The following is a 25496-nucleotide window of genomic DNA, read 5'->3' on the forward strand; positions in this document are numbered from 1 at the left end:
ACACAAATAATACATTTGCGTTTTAAAAAACACATTATTTTATATAATTGAGAAATGTACGAAAAAATAGAAATACATACAAGTATAATATGCTAATTTACTAACTATCTGTTTGGAAAAAAATTATACATTTTTTTTTTCCATTAATGGAAAGAGAAAAAAGTTGGTATCAACATTAATTGATTAATTAATTAATTTGATTAATATAGAGGACATGGAGACGCCAAACTGTTTGAAATTTTAAACGCTACGAATGCCAGCAAGTCAATGTGCTGTTTTTGCCTCCGTGCAACCCAACAGCTACTCCTAACTTCCTCACTCCGTCTGCCAGCTCACCACCCCGTTCCGTTATTACTTTATTTATTTATTTATAATTTGCCTTCCGTTCAATTTCATTTCAAACACACAAACCACGTCAGCGCTGACGTTGACCAAACGGCGACCGAACAATCTTTCCGTTCCTTTTTCACAACATAACGCCGTTTATTCAAGAAAAAAGCGAACCGTTAAAGCCTCATATTCCCAGATTTCACATTGCAATTATAGGCCCATTTTTGGCCCAACCTCTCTCTCTCTCTCTCTCTCTCTCTCTCTCTCTCTCTCTCTCGCTTTGCTTTCCGAGTCATTTCTTTTCCCGGAAAAAAAAAAAAAAAGTTTTCCTTTTTGATCGAATTCATGTCGGTACGTAATCGCCTTCGTCTCTTTCTTCAATCTGAATATAAATTCTTAATATTTGTATGCTTTTTTGTTTTTTATTTTTAATCTTTGTGATGCTTAATTTGCTGGATTTGCTCCGGTTTTTTATTGGCTTTAGCTGTATTTCATAGATTTCTTGGTTAATCTGTATTAATTCAACTGTAATTGACTCAGATCAATCTATTGTAGTATTTATTTTGCATTAATTTTGAGCAAAATTTATGTTTTTTTCTTTTGTTTTTTGATTTTCGAGTTTCCGCAGTTACATGATGCAATTTTGGATTTCCAGAGGAGCAGATTTTAACTTTTCAATTTTCTTTTAGTTTGGTTTCAATAGGAATGGTGAAAATGAAACGACCAGAAAAGGAATGGTGAATGACAAATTTTCCCTTATCTTTCTTACAAAATTATCAAGTTAGAATATTTTTCGAGTCTGCATTTCTATTTAGTGTTGGTATTGTTATTATTTGTTGTCCTTCATTGTTTGAGTGGGGCATATAATCTTATACAAACTTCTACCTAATTCATGGTGATTTTGCTTAGTATATTAAGGGCATTTGATCTTTCCTGAGTATTCCACGCTCACGTATATNGTGGTTCTGTGTGTATGTGTGTGTTATGCTGATTCTGAATGCGTAGAATAGTTCGATGAAGAAGGGTTTTGTTGTAATTTTTTTGTCCAAAACAAGGATTTCTGTAAGAACTAAAAAGCTTTCTTCTATTTGGGTTTTTATGTCCTGGGAGAAGGTTAGAGTTCTTTTTACCTGTTTTTTTTTTCCTTCTTTTCATTCAATTCATGTATCTTTATAGTTTTTATTTTAATAATATGAATCTGGTGGGTTGAACAGCTGTGATGAGTACTTCCTGAATATGACTTGAGTTATGTTTCTAAATTGCTTGATGTCCTAATTCAAAATCAGTAGGCTTTTCTGAGCGTCTTCCTCTTCTGTCTGATTTTGATAGGATATTAGCTCCATTTCCTTTTATATGTGTTAACGCTTTCTGAATGCTAGCCATTTCTTGTCTGTGTATTCTTCTGTTTTTCCCTTATAATGTTGAGTTCAGTAAAATGCCATTGGAGCAGTTCCTATCATCTTGGAGCGGCTCCTATCATTTGATCAGGAGACAAAACCTATCTCATTTTCTGGTTTTCTAGGATTATCCTAAAGATGCAGCACTGAGCAGGATTTAGGGGGATAGTAATAGCCAGGTTTTAAACTCAGTGTTCCATAATCTTACTCAGTGTTCCATATCCTTACTGAAGTGTTTTTGGAAACTGGATCCATTTAGCATTTACTCAGGTTGAGGTCAGGTTGGAATTGTTAGATTGAGTTGGTCTTTGGCATGTGAAGGCTAAGTTGCAAGTTATTGGTATACGTTTATAAATATAGGGGGCCAGTACGTGTATGGTGGTAGATAATTGTCTTGGAACCTTTTTGAAAGTATTTGATCCTATTGAGTGGTCATTTGTAGTTTAGAAATCTAGGGGTAGCCTGACATTGGGTTTCTGGCGTTCTGTCCTCTGTGGTTGATGCAATTTTATTCTTGTGTGGGGTGTGTGATAGTTGACAACCCGGATGAGTTCAGGTTGTAAAATAGTGCTGGTTTGTCCTTTTGTTATTTATTTTATATATATATTTATATTTTTGTAGTTGAGAGAAGATTTTATTGCCTGTCAATCATTAGCTCTGTAAACTTATACTTGCCTGCCATTTGCATTACTCGGCTGAATAATAGTGAGAATATTTTTCTGATTGCTAGCAGGAAAAGGGTAGGCCACTCCCTAAATTTGGTGAATGGGATGTCAATGATCCTGCTTCAGCTGAGGGGTTTACTGTGATCTTCAACAAGGCTAGGGATGAGAAGAAGACAGGTGGAAAACCTGAGTCACCAGGAAAGGCCGATCCTAATATAAGGCATGGAGTTGAGCCCGGCAGGCCTCCATCTGTAAGATGCTTTCTCAGAACAGTTGTCTCATTTCTTTCTCTAATGATTTGATAAATAAGTGGGACAGCCAATAAGAATTCATTCTTTTTCCAGTTGATGGTGGTTTGCGTAGTTACAAGCTTTTGATTTTCAAGTGACAGTAGTACAATACACAACTTGAATAGATAGCATACCTTTCTCACCAAAAAAGTAGACTGCATATCAATGTAACACTGCCTTATTGATCACACTCAGCCTACCAGTTAATAAAGATCAATACAACCGACTTCTTGTACAGAATTGTAGTTGGGAAGAGAGGAAAAGGACTAATATAATATTTAGAGGCAAGATTTTGAAAAAGAAAAGAAAGGAAGACGATTTGGCTATTTATCTGCATTATTTGATTGCTCCACGGGAGTGGAATTGGAACATGAACCCTCTGATTCTGCCTTGTTTAAGATAGATGTCGCCTAATAGTCACAGTTGTTTGGAAAGAACTAGTGGCCCAGGACTTTAGTATTTACTCATCTTGTGGTCAGTTGATCATTATGCGGCCCTTTCATTCTTACTACGTTTATGTCTTTGTGCATCTGTTTTTGTGCTTCGAATCATTTCTGCTGCCGAAAGTTGTTTTAGTTTGCTTGACTTTCTTTCTCCTTGTGGATGATTTCACGGTGCGCAGAAAAAATGGTTTTGCTGCATTCATCAACCACCAGCCGAATCTTGACAAAGTTGTCTCCATGGAAGTGCTTCAATAGAAGAGTACGGTGTTCTGTAACTGGCTCTACCATATTTTTCCAAAGATAGGGAGCTGTATAGCAATGATGGATGGAATTTATTGTGGCGTAAAAAAAAAAAAAAAACTTTGTGATGGGAGGAGTAAAGAAGACAAATATACTTATTGTATCTATATTGTCTGATGTTGTTGTGATTGGTATTTAGAATGCCAATCTGTTTCTTTGTCTTATCTTTTGCTACACGCTTTAGAGCTTTGCTTATGACATTTTTTTTTTCTTTTCTTCCTTCGTTGTATTATCAAACCCGTCTTGTGTGTGAAATTATTTTGTTTTTGTTTTTGTTTTGAAATTTCAGAAACTTTTTCTTCTTTTCTTCTAGGGGACCTCTCTGCGGATTGTTAAATTATTTTGTACGTATATTCCATGTTATGGATCTCTGGTACCAATAAGAGAAAATGGAATCGTACCCTAAAATTTACTTTTGAATACAAATAAATATAACATCTCATTTTTACTCATTATACATCTCAACTTCTTTTCTGGGGTCAGAAATTCATATGAACAACAAACTGTTCATATGTCAACTGAAATTCAAGCCCCCAAACTGTTCATTTTTAGTATGGATTAGGTCTTCTAACAATTTTGGAGGGAATGTTCTCTTAGTTTTGTTAAATCCGTTCATTTTTAATTTGAATTTTTATTATAATATTATTTGCAAAAACCATTTAGAATTCTCGTGTGAATTTTATTTAAACTGTGTAACTGCACAAGTAGCCTGTGATTATATGGCTGAAATCAGAAAGCTTATGCTGGCTTTTGCACACATGAACATTCAATGCCCAAATAAACACAATTTCCTTTTTCTTCTTTCTATGAAGAAATGAACACAATTTCAGGTTATTCGTATTCAAAGAATTTCCCCCCAAAAAAAGAAGAAGAGAATTTTGAGACTCGAAGGGATTCCACAAGAAACAATGAGATGGCTTAGCTTCCAAAGTGATGGTTTCTATACATGATTTATTCCTGCGGGATAAAATTGAAATAAAAAAACAGAAGCATGGGGGAATAACAGTTAAGTGTAAAGCTCTTCTATTGGCAATATCTCTGGCTAAGACAAGTTCAGACTCTGGTCACCCCAAGCTTTCGTTCAAAGAGGCGGCGAAGAAGGTAAACTTGGAGAGCGCTGGCACCAACAAGTGCTGCTGATTCAAAGAAGGCCTTGTGGATCGCCCTCCGGCTCATTGCTTCATTTACTGCATCAACGATTGCCAAGGCAATTTACGTAACAAAGAGATCAAAATTAAAATTATGTTTCACATGTTTGTAGAGAAACATATTTGTCTATGCACACTACGGAATCAATATTAGTTCAACTTAAGTGTAAAAGCTTCCTCTATATTTGGTAACCGGAGTTCAGCAGATACCTATTGCCTGGCGTTCGGTCTGAGCCTCGAGCCAATGCTGCTCAAACTGAATGTTGTAAAGAGCTTCCTCTAACTTTGATACCTGCTCTAACAATGGGTTAAAATGCTCTGCATATATGCAAACAAAAATGTCATAAGTCCGTCTCCTTATTTCACAAAGAGCGGTCAACAGTTGAAAGAATAACTAAAGATTTCAAAAGAAGCACAAAGCAACCGCTCACCATCTTTTGCATGTTGATCATAGTATGTAAAATGGCTAACGTGTATATCAAAGTCTATGGTTTCATGATAAGGCGACTTGTTGGTGAAGCAGAACTGATGGACTCCTTTGTGACGAGTGACAAAATCAAACTTCTCACTTGTCTTGTCACGAAAATCGTGAATCTGCTCACCAGAAGGTCCCTTCACCTGAAAATTCCAATGACATTGTACGATCACAGGTGGGTTTTCAGTTAAAATGCCTCTTTGGCCCAAAAAGAAAAAAGTTAACATGCCTCTCAATATTATGCTTAACAATATAGGCATGGAATAATGCAAGATCTTCAACCACTATGATCCATTTACGTTTTTGCTTATGCAAACACATGGTTTCCAGTTTAGCTACATACGTTATGAGCTGTCTTATTAAATCAGCAGTAAATGAAAGAGATCATGGCATGGCTAAAACCATATATGAGAAATTATCAAACCCAAATCAGGGAACAAATGTCGAGCTTACCACGAGGTCAACACCGTCTTGAGTATAATGCCAAGATGCATCCACCTTAATTACAACAAAAGAGATGTGGACAGTATCTCCTTCATATTGAACATTATGAGAGAAGCACTCTTCTCTGTCAATCACAAATCTGATCCCAAAAACTGCTTGTAGGCTCACCAAAAATGTCAGCAGCAAAACGGCAGCACAATTTGAAAACCCAACTTTCATCTGCAGATTAAAAGCAGGATTGTTAACATTCAAGCTAACAAAATTATTACACACAAAATATGACAAATCACAGGCCTGAAATTTTTAGTTTCCTTTTTCTTTTTTCTTCATGCAAACAATTCAGTCAAGCAACAGGGCAGAAACGAAACTTGGTTGTTCCTTAAAACTGAAAATCAAAACTAACCCAGAAACCATTTTCTACCAAAACAAACAGAGAACAAATAAAAATCAAGTTTCCAATAAATAATCTGATTCATAAATTGAATGCTGAAAGAAAAATTCCAACTTTTTCGTCAGATTGACCGGTAAATTGGAAAAAAAAGATTAAAACTTGCGATATAATAAAAAAGCTACAATCATAACAAATAAATTCCCATTAGTGCCCTGTTTGGCATCCAAACAGAGTGACAGAGAGATCAAACAAAACGAAATTATTGGAAGCTAAAATTACAGAATTTGTAGAAGACATAGGATTTACCTTGGAATGTTTGAACAATTTGACGAAGGCCGCAGAGAAAATAAAAACAAATTAAAATTAAATACAGGATTTATAAAATAATAAAATAGAATAATGAGATAAGCAGTTGGGTGTTAGAAGTTAAGGATGAAGGAGTTTGTGTTTAGGTTTCAAATCTCAAAAGGTCTACTTCGAACGTAACGAACGAGACTGCAACTACACGAAAGCTTCAGTTTAGTAATTTTGTCGCATATAATGCGACGTGTCGTTTCCATCCTGTCCTTCGTTTGTAGTGTTTTTTTTTTTTGAAGTCCCTGTTATAAAAAATTGGAAAAAACCCAATATAGCCGTGAGAAATATTATTTCTTTTTAAAAAAATTGTAAAAAAACGAGTATAGCCGGACGGCTGTATTATTTTTTAAATAAAAATCCAACATAGCTGTACTATACAAATAAAATAGGTATATGTTTTATTCGGCAATACAATAAGGTAACTGTTTCTTAACAATTAGGAAAAATGTGCGCGACAAAAAAGAAGAATAATATATGTGTGAAACAAAGATGTTTATCAATTAACATGTATTCTTATGACATAGCCAACAATGTCTAATCTAGTGAAAAAAGGACTTTAATTTATAAATTAATGGTTTTAAGTTTAAACCCTCATGACACCGTAGTACTGTGTATGTAAAACCCCCTTCACCTATAGTTTGATTATCACTTGTACTAAAAAATATATGACATGCATGCACATTGAAGTTATAAAGATTATTGATGGAGAGAAAAGAGGAGATGAGAAATAATGTTCACGGAGCAGTCTCATTCAAAAGGGATATATTATTGTTGGAGAATTATCATGGGGATAAAGTTGCATAACACATAGTGTAGCAGAATAAAGTTGCAACTACATAAAGTTATGAGAATTATTGATGGAGAGAAAAGAGGACATGAGAAATAAAGTTGTGTGTAATTACTATTATGTCATAATGTTTACACTGTTATCTTCTATTTCTAGTGGAATGTATTTGATACACTATGTGTAGTTGGTAATCCTACTAGCAAATCACTCAAGAGATTATGCAAGGATAAGAGAGAGAATTTTGGAATTAGAACTCAGAGGTCTAGCTTTAGAGAGAGAAGTCCAGACTTATTTCTCTATTTTTTTTCAATTGATTCACAATGACATCAACTCTCTCTACAAAATATTCATTACAAACTTAATTGCCCATTTAGTGGTTAACTTAACTACCAAAAGGAAAGGCTACATACCACTTATGTTGCCTCCTAACAGCCATACAAACAAAAACAACGATATTAAAGTTTCCTGCAAACATGGTTCAATCTCCTTTTTTTTTTCTTTTTTTTTTTTCCTTGATGATGTATCAACAAGGCATGCATGATGTATTATATAGACGTTTCATAATTTGTACCTAGTAAATAGTATATGCACGCTAACCATGTAATATTAACAGCGGCAGTCCTATATTTTGGAGGGCAACTAAATGGGCCTTCTCCTCTAAATTATTAGTACCAAAATACAGATAACTTACCTACAAAAATATCTGCGCATGTATAGTATATACTGCATTAGATGGTGGCAGAGTTTGTAAATAGTGGAGAAGTTATGGGCGCGTCTTATCTTTATTTTGGCTTCATATTAGGAAACTATGGTGAACGATATGATAGCCTGACAGGGGCCGGGACCCATTATCCCAATCATAAAACCATTGAGGACTGAGAAAAATCAACTGAGACTCAGAGCTAGCTGGGGAGCTGCAAAAATGGCAAAGGAAGAGCATTTACCATTGTTTGAGACAAAAAAAGCCAAGGGAAGAGTCTTATTTAGGATTTTTGCAGCTTCTATATTTGCAGGCATATGTTTGATTTGGGTTTACAGAGCAAGTCACATACCAAAAGCAGGAGAAGATGGAAGGTTTGCCTGGATTGGATTGTTGGGTGCTGAGATATGGTTTGGTTTTTACTGGCTCCTCACTCAAGCCTCCAGGTGGAACCCTGTTTATAGGCACACCTTCAAGGACAGGCTCTCACAAAGGTACCTACTTTCGGTTCATGTTAGTCTTTCTATTAGTTAATGTACGTATTAATCAATTTGGAACAGATAAGTATGATTTTATATATGCATTAAATAACTGTGGTCCGTGAAATTTGAACAGATATGAGAATGAGTTGCCTGGGGTGGACATATTTGTGTGCACGGCGGATGCAAGCATAGAGCCACCAATGATGGTGATGAACACTGTTCTGTCAGTCATGGCTTATGAGTATCCACCAGAGAAGCTGAGTGTGTATCTCTCAGATGATGGAGGTTCAGAAATTACATACTACGCCCTCATGGAAGCTGCTGAGTTTGCCAAACACTGGATACCATATTGCAAGAAATATAATGTCGAGCCAAGATCACCTGCTGCTTATTTTGTCTCAAAACATGGTGATGATGCAGTTGAAGATAATCATCAGGCTAAAGATTTCGTGTTTATCAAGGTACTAATATCAAGAATTGAATTAACTTTCAGAAATTTTTGTTGTGCAACTTTAGTTAAGCCCTTCACAAATATTTATTAATCCGCCTTTCGAAAACGTTACCATACGGGGGTCTTAAGAATACGAATTAGTTGAAGTGTCGTGTTTTCAATCCCGATGCCTATGATAAGCCAACCCAATGGATTAGGTGAATTGGGTCATCCCTGACCTGTTTTCAATCCTGCTGCTCATAATAAGCCAACCCAATGGTTCTCTCTCCGCACGTAGATTATTCACTGGGCCCCAAGCACAAATTTGTGCAAGCGTTGTGCATCTTGCCCGAGAATCCTTTATTTTTCCACGATTGATTGGTGCATATTGACATGGAGTTGAGTTTGAGTGTCTAAAGGTAGCGGACGAACGAGTATATAGTTTAACAAGGCATGTACATATTTTATAATACAAGTTATTTGACGACACCATCGTGTTACAATGACACTAGAAATTTATTTTTTCATTCCTACTTCCCGACATTATAGATAACAAAAAATAATAGTAAGAAATGTTGTTACTTTATTAGTATATTATATGGAAACTGCTAAGCTTATTACACTTTTATACCACATTACGTACGTACAACATCTCTAATAGAGATGAGTCTCATTGTATTGGTGGGCTCCATTTCTATTAAATATGTGGTATAAAAATATGATAAGCCTAACATTACGCATATTACATTATTAATTAATTAGCTTCTAACTAGTGAGGTGCCTTTATGATGATGAATTTGTTGTGGTAGAAATTATACAAGTACATGGAGAATAAAATCGAAAATGCAGTGAAGCTAGGCCAGGTTTCAGACCAAGTACGATCAAAACATAAAGGCTTTTCTCAGTGGGATTCATATTCATCTCGACGTGATCATGACACCATTCTTCAAGTATTGAAGATATAACCAATATCAGTTTAATTTGAATTAATTGTCTGATATATTTTATGCTTAATATATTTTTCTTAAATTTTCTCAGATAGTAATTGATGGAAGAGACCCGATTAATGCAACAGATAATGAAGGTTATGCGTTGCCAACTTTAGTGTATTTGGCTCGAGAGAAGAGACCCCAGTGTCACCATAACTTCAAAGCTGGTGCTATGAATGCTCTGGTAAATTACATATTTTGTTTCTCATATAAATAAAATGAAAAAAATTCTGGCTTCTTCTTCAATCAATATTCTTTGTTATCTAATATCCTTTGTTAATTTATTTTCAGATTAGGGTATCTTCAAACATTAGCAATGGGAAGTTACTTCTTAATGTAGATTGTGATATGTATTCAAACAACTCCTTGGCCATACGAGATACGCTTTGTTTCTTAATGGATGAAGAGAAAGGCCATGAGATTGCATTTGTACAGTTCCCACAGAATTTCAAAAACCTTACTAAGAATGAATTATACGCTTCATTACGCGTAATCAATGAGGTGAGTATTTGTTGAGAATAATTATATATGTGGTAATGGAATAATTATAGTTTGATCATGTTATTTTAAATTTTATTAATTCTTACTTATTTGGAATTATTTGTCTGTGTTGTGTTGTGTTGTGTATATGGAAGGTGGAAGCACATGGTGTGGATGGTTATGGAGGCCCTCTATATGTTGGAACTGGATGCTTTCACAGGAGAGATACACTTTGTGGGAGGAAATTCAGCAAGGATTCTAAGAGTGATATGAAGTGGGATAATAGAAAAAGAGAAGAACTTGGCATTCATGAATTGGAAGAAAACACAAAAAGTCTTGCAAGTTGTACATTTGAAGAGAACACTCAATGGGGAAAAGAGGTCTCTCTCTCTCTCCCCCTTAAAACTTTAGGGTCAATAATAGTGTACTCGTTTTAACGATTAATAAATCAATAATGAAATGACACGTAATCATTGCTTAAAAATATTGCCGATATGATTTAAATTCAAAATTTAATTTGTAATGCATGTGTAGATGGGCTTGAAATATGGATGTCCAGTTGAAGATATAATAACGGGGCTATCAATCCATTGCCGGGGATGGAAATCGGTGTATTGCAACCCAGCAAGGGAAGCTTTCTTAGGATTAGCTCCAGCCACACTGCCTCATATACTTGTGCAGCATAAGAGATGGTCAGAAGGTAACTTTCATATTTTTCTTTCTAAGTACAGTCCTGCTTGGTATGCCTATGGGAAGATTAGGTTAGGCCATCAACTTGGATATCTTCGCTACTCCCTCTGGGCTTCAAATTGCTTGGCAACCCTAGTTTACTCAACTCTCCCTTCGCTTTACCTCCTTAGAGGCACATCCTTATTTCCACAGGTATGGTTCCTATGTCCTTATATCCTCATTATATATATATATATATATATATATATATATTGAACCGTACGGTACCTATTTAGGGTATATTTCCCGATGCACGTCTAATGGATTTTGTTTTGTGAATTTAATTAGATGTCAAGTCCATGGCTCATACCATTTGCTTATGTGATCATTGGCAAGTACACTTGGAGCTTTGTGGAGTTTCTGTGGTGTGATGGTACAATATTAGGTTGGTGGAACGAGCAACGCATATGGCTTTACCAGAGAACAAGCTCCTACCTCTTTGCCTTCATAGATACCATTCTATTCTCCATCGGATACACTAATTCAGCCTTTGTAATCACAGCCAAGGTGGCAGAAGAAGATGTGTCGAAGCGATATGAGAAAGAGATTATGGAGTTTGGAGCCTCCTCTCCAATGCTCACCATTTTGGCAACACTTGCGTTGCTCAATCTGTGCTGCTTTGCTGGGTTTGTATTGGAAGAAGCAATTGCTGGATCAAAGGGCATTGCAAAAGCTTACGAGACTATGTCTTTGCAGGTTCTTCTGTGTGGGGTTTTGATTCTCATTAACCTACCTTTGTACCAAGGCCTTTACCTGAGGAAAGATAAAGGAAAGATGCCGAGCTCCATAGCATATAAATCAATGGTCATTGTGCTGTGTTTTCTTGTGTATGTTTTAAATTATCATGTTAAGGGATTGTGAATAAATGTATGTTCTAAGAGCCCCCCAACCTACAATTTCCTTAATTAACTGCCTCACATCACATGTGGACGTTCCATGATCATTATCCTGGAACAAACATTGGATTGAAAACAATTGGTATGAAAATCATTTGCTTAATTATATTTTGTGTACACTCATACTGGTTATGATAAAATGAATAAAACAAGCCGTGTTGGATTCTAAATAAAAAGAGCCTCTTCTGAAAAACTTGTTCAAAAGGGAAGAAGGGCTATCTCCTCTCATTTATCTATTCAACTACACCAACTGGTTCAGCTGCCAATGCGGGCCCATGAATTAATGGTGAGCATGGGGTACAACTTACAAGTTACATCCATGATGGCTCCAGTCCAGCAGCCTCAGTAAGGGTCGACAAGCAAATCACGATTGCGTCTCATATTTTGGAGTGACCATTTGGGTTCTGTTCTGATGAAGGAGAAAAGTCGCAATATCCGCAGATGAAGGAGAAATGGGCTTTGTTTTATATTTTACAGTTTCATATTACTCCCCAATATATGGGGCTTGCGGTCTCATTCTCATCCGAAAAGACTATAATGAGGAGTAGTGAGGTGCTTATTTGAGGAGTTGGATGGTCTCGAATATAATATATGTTAATTTAGGTATTTCTAGGATCGTGTAGGAATTCACGGATCGTGAATTGGAGCCCCGGATGTTCCGATTTAATAATTTAAAGTTTATATATTAACCGTCAGATCGTGCGATCGTGAGCGATCTGACCGTCCGATCTGAATCAAACTTGCAGGACGAGTGTCCTATACCTTGTAGAACCCATAGGAACTTTCGGATCGGAATTTGGAGGTCGTGGTCCCCTTGGGCCCGTTTGACCATGGTTAGGGTAGTTTGACCCTTGGTTGACCGTGAGTCTTCCGGAGTAGTCTTACCTTTCCAGGGGGATTATCGGGTGCTAGACTATTGTTGAGGTTTACACAATATTAGAATTAATATATATATTTATATATGTTTGTATAAGGGTACAAAAGAGTCTAGAATGTCAGTTTGAAGTGCTATACGCACTACCTTAGGCACCTTCCCTGATTTTGGTTACACTACAAGTACCACCCACTAATATGTTGAGGTCGCACGTGGCGTAGGTTATCCGGCGTGTCGACAGACCCCATACGTAGCGTTGGTTGTACCGACGTATGGGGAGATATGTGATATGATATGCAGGTCTCACGTGGCGTAGGTTATCTGGCTTTGAGACAGACCTCATACGTGGCTTTGGTTGTACCGGCGTATTGGGAGATTTTATGATATGATGTTGAGGTCGCGCGTGGCGTAGGTTATCCGGTGTGTCGACAAACCCCATACATGGCGTTGGTTGTACCGGCGTATGGGTAGATATGTGATATGATATGCAGGTCTCACGTGGCCTAGGTTATCCGGCGTTGAGACAGACCACATACGTGGCGTTGGTTGTACCGGCGTATGTGGAGATTTTATGATATGATGTTGAGGTCGCGCGTGGCTTAGGTTATCCAGCGTGTCGACAGACCCCATACGTGGCTTTGGTTGTATCGGCGTATGGTGAGATATGTGATATGATGTGCAGGTCTCGCGTGGCGTAGGTTATCCGGCGTTGAGACAGGCCCCATACGTGGCGTTGGTTGTACCGGCGTATGGGGAGATATTGTGATAGTATGGTATGATTGCACGTGGCGTAGGTTATCCGGCGTGTTGACAGGCCCCATACGTGGCGTTGGTTGTATCGGCGTATGGGGAGATTATGTGAAATACAGAGAAATAAAATAAGGTATTGCCTATGTGTGGATTTGGGTATTAAGGAATAACTACGTGTGGCTTGATCCCTCAGGGAGGGTACGTAGGCAGCAGCCTAAGGTTATTAGGTGCAGCCCCGGATTTAGATGTGTGTTTGTGTTAGGAGGTTAAAACCTCGTATGCTGAAATTGAAAAAGTTAGATGAGGTATGTTGTAATTTAGTAGTCATAAATTTATATTTGAATTTATCGTTTGCCTTGTTTAAAGCATGAATTGATTTGCTAGCGTGCTTCGTAGTTGAGAATTATAGGAAGGCCATTTATGTGAATTGCATGAAATTATATTGTGTGCATGCTGCCCGTTGGGAATATTAAATGTGTTTTTATGCATGTTGAAATTTTGGGAAATGTCCAATTTATAGGGGAGACTCTGCCGAAATTTCGGTCTTTAGTAAGTGGGCACGACACTGGGGTGATGTTAGGAATTCCACAGGATTCGCCTCGAGTTTTGAGAAATTCGACGACGGGTCCTTTCAGTCTGTGCCACAACAAGTGCATATAATTAAGTTGAGGAGCTTGATATATCTATGAATATTGAAAACTGGGCAGATGGGATTGAAATATGGATGTCCAGTTGAAGATGTGATAACAGGGCTATCGATTCAATGCCGTGGATGGAAATCGGTGTATTGCAACCCAACAAGAAAAGCTTTCTTAGGATTGGCTCCAACCACACTGCCTCACACACTTGTGCAGCATAAGAGATTGTCAGAAGGTTCTCTCCAGATTTTACTTTCTAAGTACAGTCCGGCTTGGTATGGTCATGGAAAGATAAGTTTGGCCCTTCAACTTGGATATTGTATTGTCTGCTGCTGGGCTTCCAATTGCTGGGCAACCCTATTTTACTCGATTGTCCCTTCACTTTACCTCCTTAAGGGCATTTCCTTATTTCCACAGGTATAATTGATCTTGTGTCTCAGTGATAATTGATTTGTCACAATATATGTCACATCACTAATAAACATGAGACATAAACTACTTACATAAGTAAGTCTTTTCTCGCCTCTATCAGAGATGTGATTTATAATGTAGCTGCCCAAATAGTATATTTCTCAATGTCTGATGGGTTTTGTTTTGTGAATTTAGATCTCAAGTCCATGGCTCATACCATTTGCATATGTGATCATTGGCAAGAATACTTGGAGCTTTGTGGAGTTTCTGTGGTCTGGTGGCACAATCCTAGGTTGGTGGAATGACCAACGAATGTGGCTGTACAAGAGAACAAGCTCTTACCTCTTAGCCTTCGTTGATACCATTTTATACTTCCTGGGATATACTGATTCAGCATTTGCCATAACAGCCAAGGTGGCTGATGAAGATGTGTCGCAGCGATATGAGAAAGAGATTATGGAATTTGGGGCCTCTTCTCCAATGCTCACCATATTGGCAACACTTGCATTGTTCAATTTGTACTGCTTTGCTGAGTTTGTGAAGGAAGCAACCACTGGATCAAAGGGCATAGCACAAGTTTTTGAGACAATGGCTTTGCAAATTCTTGTGTGTCATCAACATACATTTGAACCAAGCACTTTATCTAAGGAAGGACAAGGGAAAGATGCCGGCCTCCATAGCATTTAAGTCAATGGCATTTGTTCTAGTTGCTTGTACTTGTTTTAAAATTTCATATTGAATTGAATACCATATGGTATTGTGGGTTAAACTCGATGCGTATATATGCTTGGAAGGTGTGGAAGGCAAAAAGGAAGTTTGCAAATAATAGTTTAAGGTTGTTTAAGTTGCAAGTAACAGAAGGTGAGGAAATTGATGATCTTTGAGAGAGACCTAATCAAACCGACCTAAAATAAACCTGATTGGGCAAGGAAGATAAAACAACTCCAAGGCACAGACAGCAGGAACCCAAGACAGAAGAAGTGAAGCATCAGCAGCAGGCAATTAGCAACACAATCTGCATAACCTCTAGCACATGCCCCTTTGACATATCCTTAGTGACCACCTTATTAGTGATGCAAAATCTGTTTGAGATAGCCCTAATTGCCATTGATTTTATATAATGGTCAATAAAGAAACCTTTTTAATACAAATATTTAAAACATATACATGCAAATACAGAAAATGCCATTGATTTAAAGGCTATGGAGCTTGGCATCTTTCCCTTGTCCTTCCTTAGGTATAGGGCTTCGTACAATGGTAGATTAATGAGAATCAAAACCCCACACAGAAGAATTTGCAGAGGCATTGTCACATAAAGTTTTGTCATGCCCTCTCCCGTGATTGCTTCCTTTACAACACCAAGAAAGCAGAACAAATTGAGCAATGCAAGTGTTGCCAATATGGTAAACATTGGAGATGAGGCTCCAAATTCCATAACCTCTTTCTCGTATCGAAGCGAAACATCTTCATCAGAAACCTTGGCTGTTATTACAAATGCTGAATCAGAATATCCGAGGGAGTTTAAAATGGTATCAATGAAGGCAAACAGGTAGGAACTTGTTCTCTTGTAAAGCCATATACGTTGGTCGTTCCACCAACCTAAGATTGTACCACCAGACCACAGAAACTCCACAAAGCTCCAAGTGTACTTGGCAATTATCACATATGCAAATGGTATGAGCCAAGGGCTTGAGACCTAAACCGACAAAACAAAACTCATTACTACAGACATTGAGAAAAGAGAAAAAGTTATGGAAGTTGTGACAAATTAATTAATATGAATGACAGAGGAACCATACCTGCGGAAATAACGAAATGCCTCTAAGGAGATAAAGTGAAAGGATACTTGAGTAAAATAGGGTTGCCAAGGAATTGGAAGCCCAGAAGCAGTAACAACAGTATCCAAGTTGAAGACCTAAGCTAATATTTCCATGTGCATACCATGCAGGGCTGTACTTAGAAAGCAAAATCTGGAAATCACCTTCTGACCATCTCTTATGCTGCACAAGTGTCTGAGACAGTGTGGTTGTAGCTATTCCTAAGAAAGCTTTCCTTGTGGGATTGCAATACACTGATTTCCATCCATGGCATTGGATTGATATCCCCGTTATCACATCTTCAACCGGACATCCATATTTCAAACCCATCTGCAAATTATAGAGATTCATTTAGCTCAAACTATTGTACACTTGTGTGTGTGTGGATAGAGAGAGAAATAAAGACCTCCTTTCCCCATTCAGTGTTCTCTTCAAATGCACAGCTTGCAAGACTTCTTGAATTTTCTTCTAATTCATGAATGCCAGTTTCTTCTCTCTTTCTATTAATCTCCCACTTCATTTCACTCTTACATCCCTTTATGAACTTCCTCCCACAAAGAGTATCTCTTCTGTGAAAGCAGCCACTTCCAACATATAGAGGGCCCCCATAACCATCCAAACCATGGAATTCCACCTTCAATTCCCACAAACAGAGAATTCCTAACATGTCAGCCATAAATATTAAAACATTATAAAACTTCACTTTAATAAGTTTAACTCCACTTCATATAACTTCACGAACGCCTACTCACCTCGCTGATTACTCGTAATGAATTGCTATATAAATCATTCTTAGTAACATTTTCGAAATTCTGTGGGAACTGTACATAGGCAATCTCATTGCCTTCTGCTTCATCCATTAAGAAGCAAAGTGCATCCCTTACTGCCTTAGAGTTGTTTGAATACATATCACAGTCTACATTAAGAAGGACCTGCCCATTGCTAATGTTTGAAGATACCCTTATCTGCAGCACAAAGGATCACATAACAAATTAACATTGAATTATAGAAATTTCTGCAGTATCAACAAACACACCAATAGAAATTTCTGCAGTAGCAAAGAAAATATTGCCAAAAATATAAGCTTGAAATGAAACTGAGTTTCTTTTTACTAGTTTACCAATGCATTCATAGCGCCAGCTTTGAAGTTATGGTGATATTGAGGTCTCTTTTCTCGAGCCAAATACACCAAAGTTGGCAACACACACCCTTCAACATCTGTTGCATTTAGGTCTCTCCCATCAATTACTATCTGAGAAAAATGAAAAGGATGATAATATAATACATTAATTAATGTGTGTTTATGTATGTCAATAGCTCAAATTAAGAAATTATTATATTCCATTTCTAAACAGTAAGGATCAAAATTTCATACCTGAAGAATGGTGTCGTGGTCACGTCGTGATGAATATGTATCCCACTGAGAAAAGCCTTTATGTTTTGATCTTACTTCTTCTGAAATGCGGCCTAACTTCACAGCATCTTCAACTTCATTCTCCATGTCTTTGTATAATTTCTACATGAACAAATTGAGAAGGCAGCTATCACTAGATTAATCAATCATGCAATCTGTTTTATTGATTTTACCATTTTAGTGATTTAATTTATAATAAAAAATTAATAAGCCTATTGTCACTACTTATCATATTTGTATGTTCCTCCTCCATGTCCATGAACCTCCAGCAACATGTGCAGTGTTACTTTCCAAAAGAAGAACATTGGCGAAGTTATGAGTCTCCAAATCTCAGCTTGCAGCACTCAAAATTATGAAAACTTAATTGTGTACACTTCTTTCGTAAGAATGCGTATGGGATTCACTGTTTTTTGTTAACGAATGAGGGAAGAAAATCTTAGGTGTAACCGGCTGTACACGATCATGTGTACATTCCGTTATAGGGAAGTTTTTCTCCATTGAGAGGTATTGGCTGGCTGTATGCCTCTATGAAAAACCCAATTCAGGTTATCAGTAATTCACATTTCGAACGAGAACCACACAACCCAATCCACATCGCCATCCAAAAATGACCCAATTCACATGATCACCAATTTTTTTAAATAATAAACAAAGACAAATTAGTTTTAAATTATTGACCCCATAACTGACACAAGACTCGTAACTGATACGTTTTCTTTTTTAAAAAGATAATAAATTGCTGACCTCTTTGAACATTTTCTATGTATGTTATCTATGCACTCATGACAAAATTAGTTGGATTCAATATAACTAGCCTCTGCATGCGTTTCTGCGCTTGTGAGAGGATTTTTTTTATTTTTTTTTATTTTTTATAGTTTATTTATTTCAGAATTAAAAAAGATAATGGATAGTTGTGTTCTATAAAAATTTGATTTTTTATTTGATTTTTTCTTTTAATTTTATTATTTTTTAAATATGAAAAAGTGTGAATTTACCATATTATCCTCATTTCATTAATAATTTTAAATTTTAATATTCGCATTAAATAAAGGTATTTTTTAGTATTTTGAATATTTTACCATTCTCTGTCTTTTTCTTTATATATATATAAGGAAATTAAATAGTACCTTAATGCCAGCCAAATCAGCAGCCTGGTTATGATCAGCATCAACTGCGTCATCAGAAGAAACAAAATAAGCAGCAGGTGATCTTGGCTCCACATTGTATTTCTTGCAATAGGGTATCCAATGCTTAGCAAACTTAGCAGCCTCCAAGAGGGCAAAGTATGTAATTTCTGAGCCTCCATCATCTGAGAGATACACACTCAGCTTCTCTGGTGGGTAGTCATAAGCCATGACTGATAGAACAGTGTTTATCACCATCATTGGTGGCTCTATTGTGGGGTCTGCCGTGCACACGAATACGTCCACCCCCGGCAACTCACTCTCATATCTGTTCAAATTTCATGGACGATAGTTGTTGAATGCATAAATAGAACATACATTACTAATAGACAGAGTAACATGATGTAAATGATTTACCAAAAAGAGAGATGCATATATGAAAGTTGGTACCTTTGAGAGAGCCTGTCCTTGAAGGTGTGCCTATAAACAGGGCTCCACCTGGAGGCTTGAGTGAGGATCCAGTAAAAACCAAACCATAGCTCAGCACCCAACAATCCAATCCACCCAAACCTTCCATCCTCTCCTGCTTTTGGTATGTGACTTACTCTATAAATCCAAATCAAACATATGCCTGCAAATATAGATGCTGCAAAAATCCTATATAGAACTATTCCCTTGCCTCTCTTTGTCTCAAACAATGGTAAATACCCTTCTTCCTTTCCCATCTGATAATTCAGACGTCTCTCTCTCTCTCTCTCTCTCTCTCTCTCTCTCTCTCACAAAATGGATAATTATATAATACATTTGTGTGCTTGTGGTTATATATACTATGGGCATGAATGATACCTGCCATGGGGGAATAAGGACAGTTTTTGTCTGCTTTTACCATTATTGTTGACAATTATTTAATACATGCGTACACCAATGGTTTAATGAGGATGTTGTGAAATGTTGACTTGAATTCTTAATGTTAGTGCACAGTGCACTAAAAGTAAAGTAACAGAGTCTAGATACGACTGCTTGAGTTGTTAGAAATTGACATTATTACTAGACAGGTTGATTGCTTTGAATATTGACAAAGTCAAACAAAAACAAACGAAGGCTTGAGCTAGCTCTATGATGAATCACATTCGTCACCTTTGTTGACTCAGATTAACTGAATATATTGTTTGTTTTCTACTATAAGGGGCTAAGTTGTTAATGTCCCATATCAAATTTTGAAGGAAGTTGAGGTTTTATTCCAAAATCAATTGGCTATGGGGGACTAACCTAACTCCTATGTCGGACAAATACTCTCAACAAATTTGCACAAAATATGAACTTCCATGTAGTGTTTTTTTTCGGTCGAATCATATAGTGTCTGTGAATAAAATAATTTCGAATGTAACAACATTTGAATTATAACTTCCAACGAGAAAAAGATAAAACGGAACAAATGAGCAAATAAAGCACTCTTTCCATGAGCATGTGCCCAAGTAAAAATGCTACTTTATATCATGATAACTGTTCATCAATCTTTCAGCTAGTTTTCCTAGTATATAGGCATCAGGCAGGCCAGTGCAAGCAAAAAAAATGACTTGAACATGACAGAGGATGGTATATGGCCTTTATCGCTGCGGATGAAGAGCGCTTGGTACACCGGTAAATTGATCAGAACTAATATGCCAGAAAGAATAACCTGGCTGATCAACTGGTCTAAAGCTTTGGAATGCCTGTCCATGACAACTCTCTTTGTTCCACAAACTAAGCTCAGAAAATTCAGCAATGCTGATGTTGCTAACACGGTATACATAATGCTTGCGCTTCCGAATTCCATAATCTCTTGCTCATACCGCTTTGAAACATCATCTGTGATCACCTTATCAGTGAGGGCAAACTGTGTCTCAGATAGCCCCAGTTGCCTCTTTATGGTATCGAAGAAGGCGAAGAAGTAGGAAGTGATCCTTCGGATCAGCCACATTCGTTGCAAGTACCACCATGCTTTGAGTGTGCTACCACTTCTCAGGGCTTCAACTATGCTGTAAACATTCTTGGCTATAAATACATAAGCAAATGCTAGGAACCACAGGCTTGACACCTGAAATGAAAACATCAATCAATTAAAAACCAACAATTTCAATGTGATTGATTAGTAGCTTAATAGACCACAGATTTTAGGAAGCAATTGGGTTAACTAATGTTTCTTTCCACCAAAGCATAAAAAAGTGAGATTGAGGTACCTTAGGGAACAAGGGAATGCCATGGAGCAAGCAAAGAGGAGGAACAGTCACATAATACAAAGTTGGGAAGGAAAATGGAGCCCACAGAAGGTAGATACAGTATGCCATCTGGGCACCCAAGTGTATCTTCCCATGCCCATAAATGAAAGGGCAATATTTGGAGAAAAATATCTGAAACAAGCCCTCAGACCACCTCTTATGTTGAATAAGTGCTATATCTAAGGTATTTGGAGCAACACCCAGAAAGTCTTTTCTCTCTGGGTTATAATAGATCGATTTCCATCCCCTGCATTGAACTGCCAAGCCAGTAGCAATATCTTCAACAGGACACCCATATATCAATCCCATCTGCATAAAAATAACATATATCTCATCATGATCTTCAAGACTAATATTGAAAGGGTAGAAAATTAGCATGTTTGAGAAAGAGAGATAGGCAGAGAGAGAGAGAGAGACCTCTTTGCCCCATTGAGTACCCTTCTCATAGCTACAACTGATAAGAGCTTTTGCAGATTCCTCCAGTTCTTTGATACTTCTGTCAATAGTCTTTTGGCTCTCTATGTTCCAATGTCCTCTATAATTTTTGGAATACTTCCTTCCAAAAAGGCATTCTCTTCGATGGAAGCATCCGGTGCCACAAAACAAGGCCGCACCATATCCACCTAATCCAGCAAGCTCAACCTTCATGCATGACAACCAACCATGATATGTTAATTTGAAAGTAAGCGCAATTATATAACCATGGTCTAGATTTCTCACCGCGTTAATAACGAAACATTCATTTCCATAGATATCGTCCTTGGTGAGATTATTATAGCCCTGTGGATGTTGCACGTAAGCGATCTCAGGGCCATACTTTTCATCCAAGAAGAAACATAATGCCTCTCGTATTGAGTCTGCATTGTTTGCATACATGTCACAGTCCAAGAGGAGGATGAAGGGTGCATTGCTTATCTCTGATGACACTCTCAGCTGCATAAGGGAAATTACCTTTTTTCAGTCTCCATAATACTTATAAATTTCAAGTTAAAAACACAATTGTGAAATATTTTAAATGCGATTGAAAGATATACAAGTTAAAATTAGTGTCAGCAATGTAGTTGGAAGTAAGGAAACTAAAGCCAACCAGTGCATTCAGAGCTCCAGCTTTGAAGTTGTGTGGCTGCTGAGGTTTCTTTTCACGTGACATGTACACCATCGTCGGTAACTGGCATCCATCATTATCCACGGCATTTATGTCTCTTCCATCAGTTATAATCTTCAAAGGAAATAAGAGGGACAGAGTAATGAAACAAACAAACAAACAAACAAACAAAATTACAAAACTATCGGATAAAGATCAACCCATTCACGAATTACATACCTGCACAATCGACCGATGATCATTCTTTGCTACTTTAGGGTTCCATTCTGAGAACACTTTGTGTTGCTTCTTTATTTCTACTGGAATCTCTGCCGTTGCAACAGCATATTCGATCCGATTCTTCATTTCTTCATAAAGTTTCTTTGGAAACATGTAAATGTCAGCTAAATTAGCCATTTCACATGCATACTTAGTCAATTATCTAAAACACTGATTTAGCAAAACTTGGCACGTTTTTATACCTTGATTTCCAGCCATTCCTGACCATACTTGATGTCATGCACATCAGAGTGCAGGGCAGAGTAGGCCTCTGGTGACCTTGGCTCAACATTGAACTTTTTGCAGAAGGGTATCCAATACTTAGCGAAACGAGAGGCCTCCAAGAAAGCATAGAGAGTGAATTCTGAACCGCCATCGTCGGAAAGATAAACACTCAGCTTCTCAGTTGGATAATTGTAGGAGAGCACTGATAAGACAGTGTTAATCACCAAAGTTGGTGGCTCCATTTTGGGGTCTGCAGTGCATATAAAAATGTCAACTCCCGGCAACTTGTCCTCATATCTGTAATATGTAAAGAAACATAAGAACTTCATTAATTAGAAATCCAATTTTCAAACTCCACACAACAAGAAAATGCAAAACAAAGTGGGATTTGGACTTAGAAAAATAGAGATTGATATCAAAATTGAACCTTTTCGTCATAACTCACCTGATGCAAAGTTTTTGCTATCAGAAGAACACCTTAGATTGTACAAGTTCTTTATTGAAAAACAAACTAAAAATACTCTTATTATACAATTTTCTAAATTGAAAAAGAATCTAAATTTTTTTTCAATATTTGTTTTTAGTTGTTACTTTATGAACTGAGATGGAGAGCTAGCAAAACCTGTGAGAGAGCCTGTCCTTGAAAGGTTGACGATAAGTAACATTCCATCTAGGAGACTGAGTGATGATCCAGTACAGCCCAAACCAGAACTCAGCCATGAGCATACCAATCCAAGCCCACCTCCCTGCCTCTCCAGCTCTTGGGATGTTTGTTACTCTATACACCCATATCAAACACACACCCACCAATATTGTGGATGCAAAACCCTTATACAAACCTATAAATCTTGCTCTTCTGCTCTCAAACAATGGAGGAAGACTTTCTTCTCCACCACCTTCCTGCTTGCCCATCTTTCTGCTTTCTTTCTCTCTGTGTTTTGAACAAAGAAACTTTAGTGCAGCTATGTAAACTAGAAGCTAACTATCGTACCATACAGTCTTGATATAAGGATTGATATGAAAACACGGTCCTGAATTATACTGTACAAAACAAAGTAAAATGTCAGGTAATAAAAAAAATTTACTGGGTATCCAGAACGATATTAAGGGAGGTGGGATTCGAACAAAGTCTCGTGTGCATGATGATGAGGTTTTGTTATGTAGGTCCTATATGTCCCTACAATTTCTATTTCTTAGACATATACCCATCATTCTATAAATCTATGTGTAAAACCCAATTTCAAACTTAAATGACCAATATGATATAAGAGGTCGTAGTATTCTTATGTTTTACATCCTTGCCTGACTTCATATTTTGTTTATAATTTATTCCAAGCATTTCATTAACTGCCATAATTGTAATTAAAACTCCCTATTAATAGCATATCAATTACCTCATTTCTTTTGGTTGCCATGCCCTCTAACATATGGCCCCTTAAAATTGCAAATAAAAAAAATATGTAAATTACATATCCAATAATGTACATATGAAAAATATAAATATATACCTATAAAAATATAGGTATATTATTTACCAAAACAAATTAACAAAAATAGGTCAATTACTTTGTAATTGATATTTTCATACATTTTTAATAAATTAAAAATAGGTACACAATAATTTATAGAAAATAGGTACGTTGTATAATTGAAATTTATGCACATTTTTTATCAATTAAAAATAGGTACATTATTTAGAAGAAAAAAATAAGTTTATTATACTAGGTAAATTGTTTTACTATGTATACATTATTAGAGAAAAAAAAAAAAGGTACATTATTTAGAGAAAAAAATAGGTTCATTATACTAGGTAAATTGTTTTACTAGGTACATTATTAGAGAAAAAAATATAGGTACATTATTTTGAGAGAGAAAATAGGTGCATATTTTGAGAGAAAAAATAAGTACATTATTTTTTAAAAACAATGTTTTAAAAACAAAACAATAAATAGATTATCAAATTATTTTTCAACATAATTAGAATGCACACTAATTCATAAAATTATAATAAAAAAGAATACTGGTCGTATAATTCATAAAAAGAAAACAACATTAATTTCTAAATTTAATATTGAATTTAAATTATTAATACTTTAAATAGATTACTAGTCGAATTCATAGAAGGAAAACACCATTAATTCAAAAAAAGATTACTAGTCGTAAAATAGATTCCTAATACTTTAATGTGAAATTTAATATTTAATTTCAAATAAGTTTCTAAATTAGTTTCTACATCCATTATAACTATTTGGAGATATTTCCAAATTCAACGGGTGTCATTAGTTACACCACTCATAACACATTAACTTATCAATAGGGGTAGTTTTGGAATCCGAAAAATACAATAAATCAGATTTTAAGTTATATTAGGTAACTTGTCTAGTCATCGAGTATTGTTTGAAAAAATTGAGTATTTTAAATAGAAAACTAAAGGAAGAGTGAATGATGATGAGGTTTTGTTCCGTAGTGTTCCTTTTCTTATATAAAAAAAATTTTAAAAAAAAACCGATACAATTATTTAAGAGTCCAAGCACTTATCGTTTTGGTAGAGGTGAGGACATATGAACAAATTTTTCTAGATCTTCAACAGGGGAAAAAAAAAATGACACTAGTATAAGATTTTAATGCCAAATGTCAATTCCAAATCACCAATGATGTTGGGGTTGGAATTTAAAAAGAAATTTCGCAAATATAGTATAAATAAAAAATATGAGAGAGAGAAGCCACGTGAAAGTTGACTGAAAATAGTCAAGAGTTTCGATACCAATACAAATGTTATATTATATGATTTATTTTCTCCAGATCTGAACAAAAAAGACAATTGTGATGTCTCACACAACATAACCGTACACGAAAGAAGCAACCACCATATATGTGGTTGAAGTTGCT

General features: G+C 36.4%; 5 protein-coding genes across 6 annotated transcripts; 2 read left to right on the forward strand and 3 right to left on the reverse strand.

The window, feature by feature from the left end:
* The first annotated feature begins 558 nt into the window (after positions 1-558).
* LOC117632882 (protein NOI4) lies at positions 559-3737 on the forward strand. Its single transcript, XM_034366493.1, has 3 exons — positions 559-681; positions 2461-2643; positions 3305-3737. The coding sequence occupies exons 1-3, from the start codon at positions 676-678 to the stop codon at positions 3347-3349; spliced, it is 234 nt and encodes a 77-aa protein (XP_034222384.1). The 5' UTR covers positions 559-675; the 3' UTR covers positions 3350-3737.
* Positions 3738-4195: 458 nt separating this feature from the next.
* On the reverse strand, positions 4196-6380 carry LOC117632881 (transmembrane emp24 domain-containing protein p24beta2-like). Its single transcript, XM_034366492.1, has 5 exons — positions 6190-6380; positions 5502-5711; positions 5005-5191; positions 4784-4891; positions 4196-4612 (listed from the first exon to the last, which is right to left on the reverse strand). Exons 2-5 carry the CDS (start codon positions 5709-5711, stop codon positions 4479-4481), a joined length of 639 nt encoding a protein of 212 aa, XP_034222383.1. The 5' UTR covers positions 6190-6380; the 3' UTR covers positions 4196-4478.
* A 1559-nt stretch (positions 6381-7939) lies between these two features.
* On the forward strand, positions 7940-11747 carry LOC117632878 (cellulose synthase-like protein E1). Its single transcript, XM_034366490.1, has 8 exons — positions 7940-8221; positions 8343-8670; positions 9449-9589; positions 9678-9812; positions 9920-10129; positions 10264-10488; positions 10643-10990; positions 11126-11747. Exons 1-8 carry the CDS (start codon positions 7950-7952, stop codon positions 11696-11698), a joined length of 2232 nt encoding a protein of 743 aa, XP_034222381.1. The 5' UTR covers positions 7940-7949; the 3' UTR covers positions 11699-11747.
* A 3661-nt stretch (positions 11748-15408) lies between these two features.
* Positions 15409-19556, reverse strand: LOC117632880 (cellulose synthase-like protein E1). The gene is made up of 8 exons (XM_034366491.1): positions 19212-19556; positions 18765-19089; positions 17599-17739; positions 17344-17475; positions 16976-17188; positions 16630-16857; positions 16206-16553; positions 15409-16102 (listed from the first exon to the last, which is right to left on the reverse strand). Exons 1-8 carry the CDS (start codon positions 19484-19486, stop codon positions 15548-15550), a joined length of 2217 nt encoding a protein of 738 aa, XP_034222382.1. The 5' UTR covers positions 19487-19556; the 3' UTR covers positions 15409-15547.
* A 580-nt stretch (positions 19557-20136) lies between these two features.
* Positions 20137-23717, reverse strand: LOC117632619 (cellulose synthase-like protein E6). 2 transcript variants are annotated; one of them, XM_034366161.1, is made up of 8 exons: positions 23230-23717; positions 22586-22904; positions 22344-22484; positions 22107-22238; positions 21740-21952; positions 21437-21661; positions 20981-21328; positions 20236-20838 (listed from the first exon to the last, which is right to left on the reverse strand). In XM_034366161.1, exons 1-8 carry the CDS (start codon positions 23517-23519, stop codon positions 20293-20295), a joined length of 2214 nt encoding a protein of 737 aa, XP_034222052.1. In that variant the 5' UTR covers positions 23520-23717; the 3' UTR covers positions 20236-20292. The 2 variants fall into 2 exon arrangements, with proteins under 2 accessions (XP_034222051.1, XP_034222052.1); XM_034366160.1 differs by having other exon boundaries at positions 20137-20838; positions 21437-21952; positions 23230-23694.
* Between the last annotated feature and the right edge of the window lie 1779 nt (positions 23718-25496).

The sequence above is a fragment of the Prunus dulcis genome, chromosome 6, assembly GCF_902201215.1.
Source record: "Prunus dulcis chromosome 6, ALMONDv2, whole genome shotgun sequence".
Classification (NCBI taxonomy): domain Eukaryota; kingdom Viridiplantae; phylum Streptophyta; class Magnoliopsida; order Rosales; family Rosaceae; genus Prunus; species Prunus dulcis.

Coding starts and splice junctions, on each gene's coding strand:
- LOC117632878 (XM_034366490.1), top strand. CDS start 7,950: ATGGCAAAGGAAGAGCATTTACCATTGTTTGAGACAAAAAAAGCCAAG. Junction 10,130..10,263: donor CATTACGCGTAATCAATGAG/GTGAGTATTTGT, acceptor TGTATATGGAAG/GTGGAAGCACATGGTGTGGA. Junction 10,489..10,642: donor ACACTCAATGGGGAAAAGAG/GTCTCTCTCTCT, acceptor ATGCATGTGTAG/ATGGGCTTGAAATATGGATG.
- LOC117632619 (XM_034366160.1), bottom strand. CDS start 23,519: ATGGGCAAGCAGGAAGGTGGTGGAGAAGAAAGTCTTCCTCCATTGTTT. Junction 22,905..23,229: donor AAGGACAGGCTCTCTCACAG/GTTTTGCTAGCT, acceptor TACATATTACAG/ATATGAGGACAAGTTGCCGG. Junction 21,329..21,436: donor GTACTCAATGGGGCAAAGAG/GTCTCTCTCTCT, acceptor ATTTTTATGCAG/ATGGGATTGATATATGGGTG.
- LOC117632882 (XM_034366493.1), top strand. Junction 2,644..3,304: donor AGCCCGGCAGGCCTCCATCT/GTAAGATGCTTT, acceptor CACGGTGCGCAG/AAAAAATGGTTTTGCTGCAT.
- LOC117632880 (XM_034366491.1), bottom strand. CDS start 19,486: ATGGGAAAGGAAGAAGGGTATTTACCATTGTTTGAGACAAAGAGAGGC. Junction 16,858..16,975: donor CATTACGAGTAATCAGCGAG/GTGAGTAGGCGT, acceptor TGGGAATTGAAG/GTGGAATTCCATGGTTTGGA. Junction 16,103..16,205: donor GCATTTCGTTATTTCCGCAG/GTATGGTTCCTC, acceptor TTGTCGGTTTAG/GTCTCAAGCCCTTGGCTCAT.
- LOC117632881 (XM_034366492.1), bottom strand. CDS start 5,711: ATGAAAGTTGGGTTTTCAAATTGTGCTGCCGTTTTGCTGCTGACATTT. Junction 4,892..5,004: donor TGATCAACATGCAAAAGATG/GTGAGCGGTTGC, acceptor GCATATATGCAG/AGCATTTTAACCCATTGTTA. Junction 4,613..4,783: donor GACCGAACGCCAGGCAATAG/GTATCTGCTGAA, acceptor TCGTTGATGCAG/TAAATGAAGCAATGAGCCGG.